Below are 10,878 nucleotides of genomic sequence, written 5' to 3' on the forward strand. Positions count from 1 at the left end.
CATTTTTAATGGTTATATAGAAAACAGTTCTTCGATAGTGTGGGGTGGCAAAAAAAAAAAAAAAAAAATTAAATAAATAAATAAATAAAATAAATTAGAACAAATAAACAAAATAATAAAAAAAAAATAAAAAAAAAATATCTAGTTATATGTATGGTAATATATTTAGTTTAAAATCACAATAAAACATAATAGACCATTTCATATTTAAAAAAAAATTTTTTAAATATTAATATGTATACTATATATATATATATATATATATATATTTAAATTTCACTATAATAATATTTATTTTGTTTTCATTTTTTTGTTAGGTTAATTTCATTCGTTTATCAACAATTCAATTATGTATTATTTATAATATAATATAATATATTTTTTCTTCTAGATATATATAAAATTAAAACATTTATTTTTTTGTACACATAAAAACGCACTTTCTGTTGTAAATTAGGAGAACCAAATACTTTCATTTTTATTAAAAAAAAAAAAAAAAATTTGGCCAAAAAGAAAAAAAAAAAAAAAAAAAACATATAAGTATTTGAATGCACTTTCTTTTTTTTTATACATTGAACTGGTTGGGTAGTGCAATCAAAGTGTAAAAGTAATTATTAAAAAATAAATGAATAAATATATTTATATAATATTATATATATATATATATATATATATATATAAATAATATAAAAATATTTATATATATTATATATACATATATAATATATATATTATATATATATATGTAATTTCATAAAAAAGCTACGTTTAAGTTTTTTTATAATATATAATATATATTTTATATAAATTACTTTTTTATACACATTGATGATTTGTTCTGTTCTATTCTATTCTATTGTGATTTTTTTTTTTTTTTTTTTTTTTTTTATACACCCTTATGATTTGTTCTGTTACATATATATATATATATATATATATATTTTTTTTTTTTTTTTTTTTTTTTTTTTTTTTTTACTTAATATATATAAATAATTATTTCTTCATATGCATATTTTCATATATACATTGTAAAAATAAAAATTCTCGCTATGCAGTTCATTAAAAATTTGCATTTAAATAAAAAGAAGGACAGTGATTCTAGTGAACAAGTTTTAACTAATAAGAAAAATAAAATGAAATATGAAGATTTTAATTTCATTCGTACACTTGGAACGGGTATATAAATATATAAAATAGATTTACTATTATATACTGAAATTAAGTGAAACATATATATATATATATATGTGACAATTTTTTTTTTTTTTTTTTAAACAAATAAAATGTAACATCAATATAAATTATTTTATTATTATTTTATTTTATTTTTTTTGAATAAAAATGTGCAGGTTCCTTTGGTAGAGTTATTCTCGCTACCTATAAAAACGGAAACTATCCACCAGTAGCCATTAAACGTTTTGAAAAGTGTAAAATTATAAGACAAAAACAAGTCGATCATGTTTTTTCAGAGAGAAAAATATTAAATTATATAAATCATCCATTTTGTGTAAGAAGCAATAAGAAGAAAATTAAATAAAAAATAAGTGTGCATAAATATAAATATAAATAAATATATAAATATATATATATATATATGCTTATGTTTTATTATTTTTCGTCTATTATTAACCTCCACGGATGTTCATATATATGTGTGTGACCATCAACTTACATATCCATAAATATTGTCTATTCTTTTAAAACGTTAAATTTATAGGTAAATTTACATGGATCATTCAAAGATGACTCTTATTTATATTTAGTCCTTGAATTCGTAATTGGTGGAGAATTTTTTACATTTTTAAGAAGAAATAAAAGATTTCCTAATGATGTTGGATGTTTTTATGCAGCTCAGATTGTTCTAATTTTTGAATACTTGCAAAGTTTAAATATTGTTTATAGGTATATTTTGTTTTCAAAAAAAAAAAAAAAAATATATATATATATATATAAATAAATTAGTAATTAAAATATATACAATATTAACTTATTCATTTATATTGATTTATATTGATTTATATTCATTCATAATTCCATTTCAACTTTATAACTTTTTCTTTTTGAAGAGATTTGAAACCTGAAAATTTATTACTTGATAAAGACGGATTTATAAAAATGACCGATTTTGGATTTGCTAAAATTGTCGAAACAAGAACTTATACTTTATGTGGAACTCCCGAATATATCGCTCCAGAAATTTTATTGAATGTCGGACATGGAAAAGCCGTATGTAAAAAAAATGTGGAAAAATTACATGAACATATGGATATTTATATGGAAAAATGTGGATTATTACATGAACATGTTCATAATTTTTATGAAAAAATGTGGATTATTACATGAACATGTTCATAATTTTTATGAAAAAATATGGATTATTATATGAACGTGTTCATAATTTTTATGAAAAAATGTGGATTATTACATGAACATTTTACATATTTATATAAAAATAGGCATAAATGTAAAAATATATATATATATTTATTTATATGTTTATATCAAGAGGTGCATCTAAGAAATATAAAATATTAATTTTTACATTACAGGCTGACTGGTGGACCTTAGGTATTTTTATATACGAAATATTAGTTGGATGTCCCCCTTTTTATGCGAATGAACCCTTATTAATTTATCAGAAAATATTAGAGGGTATAATATATTTCCCTAAATTTTTAGATAACAATTGCAAACATTTGATGAAGAAATTGTTGTCTCATGATTTAACAAAAAGGTATGGTAATTTAAAAAAAGGAGCTCAAAATGTTAAAGAACACCCATGGTTTAGTAATATTGATTGGGTAAATTTGTTGAATAAAAATGTTGAGGTTCCATATAAACCTAAATATAAAAATATCTTTGATTCCTCCAATTTTGAGAGGGTACAAGAAGATTTAACTATAGCTGATAAAATAACAAATGAAAATGATCCATTTTATGATTGGTAGAAAAATAAAGAGAACAAAATTTTATGATATATAAAAATTAAATGTTAATGTAAGCAGAAAAAAAAAACAAAAAAAAAAAAAAAAGAAAAAAAAGAAAATAATAAATATAGTAAAAATAGTAAAAAGAAAACCAGAGAAAAAACAATAACCCTTTCTTTATTTTTTATATTATTTTTTTCTATCCTTTGTACTTGTTTTTTTTTTTTTTTTTTTTTTTTTTTTTCTTATTGTTCTTTTTCTTTTTCTTATTCTTTTTCATTTTTTTTTTTTTCTTTTTAAATTTAGTTTTAATAAATACTATATAATATATAGTTACATGTTTTAGTTGTTTTTCACATACAATATTTTTATTAAGGTAATACTTAACATATAACATTTTCATTTTTTTATATAATAATTGTCTTTTTTTTGTTATATATATATATATATATGTTAAAGGTCCTATATGTGTATATTTTTATATTTTAAAAGCTCTATGAGTTCATTAGGTATTTCATCCATTTTAATAAAATTGTAATTATGTCTGTTTATATGTTTTCTTTTTTCTAAATCATAGTTACCAGTACATGATGAAAAATTGTTCACCTTGTTTAAATTATACATATTGTTTCCATGGTCTACTCTGTTTATATCTTTTATATGGTCCATACCTTTTTGTTTTCTTTTTTTGTATGTTTTTCTAATATGATTATTTAAGTCCAATTGCCTGTTTTGATAATAATTGAATAGTTCAAAAGAATCAGAGCATAGAAGTGGTTTGTAAAAAAAATTATTGAACGTGAATGATGATTGTTGTATATCATAGGATTTAATATTAACTTTGATTAACTTATAAAAATCTTTATATGAAGTGTAGTATTTACCAAAAATTTCGAAAGGTGATGGTCCTGAGTAAGAAGTTAAGTGTTGGTGTGCTGGGATTTTTGGAAGGAATTTTTTTTTTTGGTCAAGTGTATCTATTAAGGGGTCTACAAAAAGGGCATGTTCAGAAAAAAAAAAAAAAAAAAAAAAAATATATATATATACATATATATATATATATACATACATATATATATTTTTTTTTATGTGCCATATTTATTTTACCATTGTTGTTAAAGTAGAATACTCGTGGATATAATTCTTTATAACGTTCTTGGTTACATATAATTTTTTTCCATAAATATACATCCTTCATTCTTTTATATAACAATAGTTCTACTACATCTAATATTCTCTCTGTATTTTTTTCGAGTGCATTTACTTTATTTTTTTGTTTTTTCATTGTTCGTAAAATATAATTAATATATTCTTGCTTACTATGTTGTTCACAATTACATTGATAGTTATTACAATAGTTACAATTAAAATTTGTTGGATGAATGAATTTTTTTTTTTTTCCTTTTTTTTTTTTTGCTTGCATAGTTAGGGATATATTATTTGTAGAAGAAGAATACAGAGACTTATAAGATTGTGTATTATCATTAAATTGAGGAGATTTATATGTTTGTTTTTGATATGTTATATAATTTTTATGATTAAAATAATTAATTTTGTTTATAGTTGTATATTTTTTTGATTGATGGTAAATATATTTGTTGATATCTTTTTTCATAAATTTTTTCATATTTTTTTGTTTAAATCTTTGTTTCTTTTTTGTTTCTTTGTTTTCTATTTTGAATGCTTTGCTTTTTATGGATTTACAATATTTGAATGTTGGATATTGTGTAATATATTTGGTTGTATATTTGTCAGAGCTTAGGCTATTATTACTTTTTATTCTATAAAATATATAAGAATTATCTTTTTTTAAAGAATATGATTTATTTGTTTTTGTTGAATAAGAGAGATACATATCATCTTCTTTGGAAGAATAATTTGTTTTTTTATTCTTTGATAAGACATCATTTTTATTGGTGTTAATTATAGTATCATATATGTATATTTTTTGTTTCTTTTTCTTTTTTTTTTTACTTTTTTTGTTATGATAATGATTTTCTTCAGGATTATTATATGACAAATTATTTTTATCATATGTATGAAAATAATAAGAAGAATTACTACTACTCAATATAGTACTATAAATATTATTAATTTTTGTAAGAGACTTGAAGAACAGTTGATTTTCTTCTTTTAAGTCTTCATAATTATCCTTGGATATTTTTTTTTTATTATTTCTGAATGTGTGCTTGTTCATATTTAGGATATCAACTGGGTAAATAAATATAAACATATAAATAAAAATATATGTATATATGTATATATATATATATATATATATTATATATATATTTATCATAACATTTTTATATATTTAAATTTAAGAGAAGGGTAAATAATTATACACCATGTTTTAAATACAAATATGGGTTTAAAATTTTTATTTTTTTTTATTTTTTTATAAAATACAAAACTGGTGTGTCGTTAATTTGGGTTTTTTCCAACAAGAAAGTATGCATTCACACACAAAAAAATATATACACATATATATATATATATATATATATATATGTATATTTTTTTTTTGTGACATGGCTGTGTATATTATTATAGTTGAATATATTTATAAAGTTTTCGTTTTGACAGTTTAATTTTTAAAAAGGTAAATTGAAAACTGCACATATAATATAAGTAGAAATAAATAAAATTTAAAAAAAAAAAAAAAAAAAAAAAAAAAAAAAAAAAAAAAAAAAAAATATATATATATATATAAATAAATACATATATACATATATATACATATATACATATATACATATATATATTTCATATGCTGTGTTATGAGCCCCATGATATTTTCATCGGATGGTGTGGAGTTAATTTAAAATTTTGTAATCCTGTCATGGAAATTTCTGCATGTTGTTGTGTTGTAAAATCAACAAATGCAAGATTTTTTGCAGGTATATATCTGACTTCATAAAATCCTGGATATTGATTAAAAAGAATTTCTAAAGCATTTTTATTAATTTCTTGTGGTAGATTTTGAACTAATAAAGTATAGAATTCATTTGATTTATATTGTATATTATGTTTTGATTTATTAAAATTTAATAGAGGATTATATGTACCATCTAGTTTTTGAATAATTCTTGATTTTGTTTTGGCATAATTAATATTTATATTTTTGTTGAGAAATAATTTCCCTTTGAGATTTTTATATGCTAAGGTAGAAGAAGCTATATTATTAAAAACAATAAAAGCTTGACCTCTACCTTTATAGTTTTTCTTTATATTAATATCTATAATATTTCCATAAGGACAAAAAAATTCATATAATAAAAATTTTAGGTCATTGACGTTAATCTTATCTTCCAAATTATTTACGTAGAGGGTTTGGTTAGGCGGAATATCACCACCATCCATTATGTAATATATTAAAAAAAAAAAAAAAAAAAAAAAAAAAAAAAAAAAAAAATATATATAAAAAAAAAATATATATATATAAAAGATATATCAGGGGTATAAAAAAATTAATAGAAATAAATATATTACATATATATATATTATATATATATATATATTTTTTTTTATCTCAAAAATAAATTAACAACTGCCAGAATAATACAAGCTAAAGAAACATATACAGATAAACGATCTCCAATAATTGCAAATTTTCCTAAGGTACCTAAAAACCCGTTTTTTTTATTATCAAAAATATTAGGGAATTTGGGTTTTAAATATGTACATGTACAAATACATAATATTATGACTGTTATCATAGACTCTAAATTGAATAAAGCTGACATTATCTCATCAACTTTGTAATAAAATTGTCACAAAAAAATTAAAATATAAATGAATATAAATATATTACATATATATATATATATATATATATATATATTATGTCACATTATTTTTCCATTTTATAATTGGTAAATATATTCTTTTTATCGCATATTTTTAATAAACTTACAAAAAAAAAAAAATATAAATATAAATATAAATATAAATACAAATACATACATATATATATTATATATATATATGATTTACTTTTTACAAAATAAAATATTCAAAAATTTTATAATATTTCTTATTTTTAAACATGAAAGAAAAATATAAAAATGAATAAAAAAAATAAAATCAATATTATATATATATATAATGTATTATATTAATTGTTATGGTAAAAATTTGAAGGTATCATATATATGTAATATATATATAATATTATATTTTTTAGATATAAGCAATAGATTATTTTTATATGGTAAAATATATAATATATATTATATATATAATATTAATTATTATATGTGGATATATTTTTTATCTCTTAATTTTCTATTCACAAAATAAATATATATATAAAATATATATTTTATGTATATGATATAATCTTTTCACATTTATTTTTTCATTTATTTTTTCTTTTATTTTTATTATTTTTTAATTTAAAATTTTTAATTAAATTAAAAAGTTAATACAGAAAAAAAGCCACATAATTATATATATATTATATGTATATAATATTTAGAGAGATAAAAAAAAAAAAAATATATAACACAAGTCATAAAATATATGATGCTTAAAAATATGTGGACACGGTATACAAATATAAATATCCATCACATTGAATTAAAAAAAAAAAAAAAATAACAAATAATAAAAATAAACAATAAATATAAAAATTTTATTTGTTAGTAATATTATGTAAAAAATTGTCAAATTATTTGAAAAAATATATTAAAAAGTTGTGCCCCAAATTAATGAAATGCATCATACATATATACATATATATATATATACATACATATATACATATATACATACATATATACATACATATATACATATATACATACATATATACATACATATATACATACATATATACATATATACATACATATATATATCCACATATACATATATATATTTTTTTTATATTTATATCAATAACCTTTCATTGTTGGGTTTACTCCATTGATTGTAAGAATTTCTTTGAGCTCACAATTTCTGTTGTAAAAATTAAGTAATTATAATTTTGGTTTTTTTTATTTAATGCTCTTATGGATGCTATTTCTGCATATGATATACCTCCTATATAAAAGAGAAGAACATTTTTTTTTTTGTTATTTAGATTAATTTGATTATTTTTATTTTTGTTTTGTATTGGTATGGGTTCATATCCTATAGGATTTTGTATGATATCTAAAGTTGGTCCATTAAGTAGATTAAATATTTCTGGGAAGACTTGTAAATTATTTTTTAATGCTCCGATATATTCTATTAAACGAACAGATAATGGTGCATATCCATTACATACATAGGATATATCATTTTCATCATTTGATAATAATTGAAAATTATTTTTTAATTGACACCATAAGAATTTTTGTTTATTATTAAATTTTAATATATTACATGTATATAGTTTATTTAATCTAGTTAATTCTTTTATTCCATATTGTTCTATAATATCTTTTTTTAATTCATTAATATAATTTTGATTAATACCATTAGTAAGAATTGAGAATAAACATAATAATCTATATACTTCATAAATATCTTCATTACTATAAATTAATAGTTGTATATGTTTAACAATAGATAATATTATATTTTTATTTGTATTTGTATCTAGTTGTATAATTTCATCTTCTAATTTTAATTTATTAAAATTATATTCTTTTTTTATATTATTTAAAATAAAAGATGCTATATTAACATGTGTTGATAAAGAGTTATGTTCATAATGTTTTTCTTTAAATATCCTCATATATTGATTAATTTCTTCAATATCTTTTAAAGTATCTTTTTCTTTATATGTTTTTTGTATATCACTAGCTTTTTTATGTAAAAAGCTTCCTATTTCATTTTGACTAAGATCTTTTATATCATTATATAATACATCTACTGAACTTTTTAATTTTACTCTTACCTTCATCATTTTGTTTATTCCATTACCATCACCATATGAGTTATCAAATTTATTATTATTAATCATATTATTATTATTATATGGTCTTTTTTCTTTATTTTCTTCATTAAATATAATATATCTAGGTATTTCTATTTGTAAATTCTCAATGCCAAAAAAATGATCTATTAATCCTTCATATGTAAAAGGAGTACAAAATAGTGTTATCATATCTACACGTCTATCAATAATAATACACGATTCTATATCATCACAAACATTTAATAAAAAATTAAAATTAGATATTCCAATCTTTTCTAATAAATAATTTTTTTCTTTTTTATTTTTTTTTTCTAAATTATCTCTATCTTTTTTTTTCATTAAATATTTTGTATTATCACAATGGATCATAAAATTATGGTCAATATTATTATTCTCACTAAAATTCTGAATTTTTTTCTTTTTCTTTTTTCTCTTATTGGATATGGCCACACCGTTATTATTATTATTATTATTATAATTATTATTATTGTTACTTTTATTTTTGTTTTTGTTGTTGCTTTTATTTTGTTGTTCATTATTTTCAGATATATAATTTATATCACATAATAACTCACTATATTCCTTTTCATCATTTAAATATAAATTATTAATGGATAAACTATTTTTTTTTTTTTTTTTAATTTTATTTTTTTGGATATATTCATTTTTATATTCATCTTGATAATTTTTCCCTTCTTTCTCTTCACATTTTTGTAACTCCTCATGTTTTATTTCTTCATCTATAATACTATCCTTTTCATTCTTTTTTATTTTATTATTATTATTAATAGTAAAGTATGAATCTTCTCTTTTTACAATGAAATTATTTTTATCATCATTTGATGAATCTTTTTGTGAATAATTATCCATATAATTATTAATTATGTTTTTATTATCATTATGTATTAAAACATTATTTATTTTAGAATCGTCATTTAATTTTTCCTCTCTACTTATATGTTCTTCTAATATATTATGTTTTTCTTTTTGGTCGTGATCTTTTTTTTCTTCTTCTTCATTTTTATCAGAATCATTATTTTGAGAAGAGCTCGTTTTTTTCTTGGGTGATTTAAAATATGGATTGGATGCATCCTCATTTGAAAAATTAATAAGGTTTTCATTGTCTATTTTTTTTGTTCTTCTTTCTTTTGGACTAGAAGGTTTATTCACACTGTCATGGTTATCATCATCGTCATTGTAAACGTCATTGTCATCGTCATTGTCATCGTCATTGTTATCGTCATTGTCATCGTCATTATCATCGTCATTATCATCGTCATTGTCATCGTCATTTTCATCGTCATTGTCATCGTCATCATCGTCATATTCATCATCGTCATCTCCATCATCTTCATCATCTTCATCATCGTCATCTCCATCATCTTCATCATCTTCATCATCTTCATCTCCATCATCGTCATCTTCATCTTCATCTTCATCTCCATCATCTTCATCATCTCCACTCTGTTCCTGCTCCTTACTTAAACTCTTAAAATATTCGTCTCCCCCATCGCTCATAGATAACCTTAGCTTATTCCTTTTTTTTTTTTTTTTATTTTTTTTTTTTATTTTATTTTTTTTTTCTCCTATAAATATTTTATGAAGCGCATATTTAAGAGGGACCACTGTGGTGTTGTTGTGGTTTTTAAAATTTTTGAGGTCTTGAAAATTTTGTATATTGGTTAGGATATCATAAAAATCGTCTTGAAAATTATTTGGAGATTGTATATTAAAATTACTAGCTACAATTTCTTTTCTTAATTGTATTAATTGTTCAGAAATAAATTGTGATAGGTTTCCTATGGATTTGATATTTTTAAAAACTCCATTAAAAAGTGACTGAAGAAACATTAAGCTAAAGGAACAAAAAATGAGATTACTAAAATCATTGTCTACATAATATTCTTTGAATATATTTTTTATTTCTAAGCTATATACATCATTATATAAGGGGAAAAAATAAAGAGGGAAAAGAATAATTTTTAGAGGAATATCTAAAACATTATGTTTTAATATTTCTTGTTTACATAGATAACTCATATA

The 10,878-nt window shown here is 19.6% G+C and overlaps 5 protein-coding genes across 5 annotated transcripts in view; 1 reads left to right on the top strand and 4 right to left on the bottom strand.

Moving 5' to 3' along the window:
- Positions 1-1,049: 1,049 nt before the first annotated feature.
- On the top strand, positions 1,050-2,948 carry PADL01_0934000 (cAMP-dependent protein kinase catalytic subunit; the record flags this gene model as incomplete). Its single annotated transcript, XM_028682032.1, has 5 exons — positions 1,050-1,176; positions 1,350-1,507; positions 1,718-1,902; positions 2,067-2,226; positions 2,550-2,948. The coding sequence occupies 5 exons, from the start codon at positions 1,050-1,052 to the stop codon at positions 2,946-2,948; spliced, it is 1,029 nt and encodes a 342-aa protein (XP_028538350.1).
- A 441-nt stretch (positions 2,949-3,389) lies between these two features.
- Positions 3,390-5,124, bottom strand: PADL01_0934100 (conserved Plasmodium protein, unknown function; the record flags this gene model as incomplete). The annotated part of the gene is made up of 2 exons (XM_028682033.1): positions 3,390-3,916; positions 4,035-5,124. 2 exons carry the CDS (start codon positions 5,122-5,124, stop codon positions 3,390-3,392), a joined length of 1,617 nt encoding a protein of 538 aa, XP_028538351.1.
- Positions 5,125-5,705: 581 nt separating this feature from the next.
- PADL01_0934200 (U2 small nuclear ribonucleoprotein B'', putative) lies at positions 5,706-6,290 on the bottom strand (the record flags this gene model as incomplete). The annotated part of the gene is made up of 1 exon (XM_028682034.1): positions 5,706-6,290. One exon carries the CDS (start codon positions 6,288-6,290, stop codon positions 5,706-5,708), a length of 585 nt encoding a protein of 194 aa, XP_028538352.1.
- A 164-nt stretch (positions 6,291-6,454) lies between these two features.
- Positions 6,455-6,673, bottom strand: PADL01_0934300 (conserved protein, unknown function; the record flags this gene model as incomplete). Its single annotated transcript, XM_028682035.1, has 1 exon — positions 6,455-6,673. The coding sequence occupies one exon, from the start codon at positions 6,671-6,673 to the stop codon at positions 6,455-6,457; it is 219 nt and encodes a 72-aa protein (XP_028538353.1).
- Positions 6,674-7,848: 1,175 nt separating this feature from the next.
- Positions 7,849-10,878, bottom strand: part of PADL01_0934400 (vacuolar protein sorting-associated protein 33, putative) — a gene marked incomplete at both ends in the record, with an annotated part of 3,372 nt that continues 342 nt past the window's right edge. The window contains one exon of the mRNA XM_028682036.1: positions 7,849-10,878. This exon is cut by the window's right edge and continues 342 nt beyond it. Within this exon, the coding sequence (XP_028538354.1) occupies positions 7,849-10,878 (3,030 nt within the window).

This window comes from Plasmodium sp. gorilla clade G2, assembly GCF_900097015.1.
Source record: "Plasmodium sp. gorilla clade G2 genome assembly, chromosome: 9".
NCBI lineage: Eukaryota > Apicomplexa > Aconoidasida > Haemosporida > Plasmodiidae > Plasmodium > Plasmodium adleri (nom. inval.).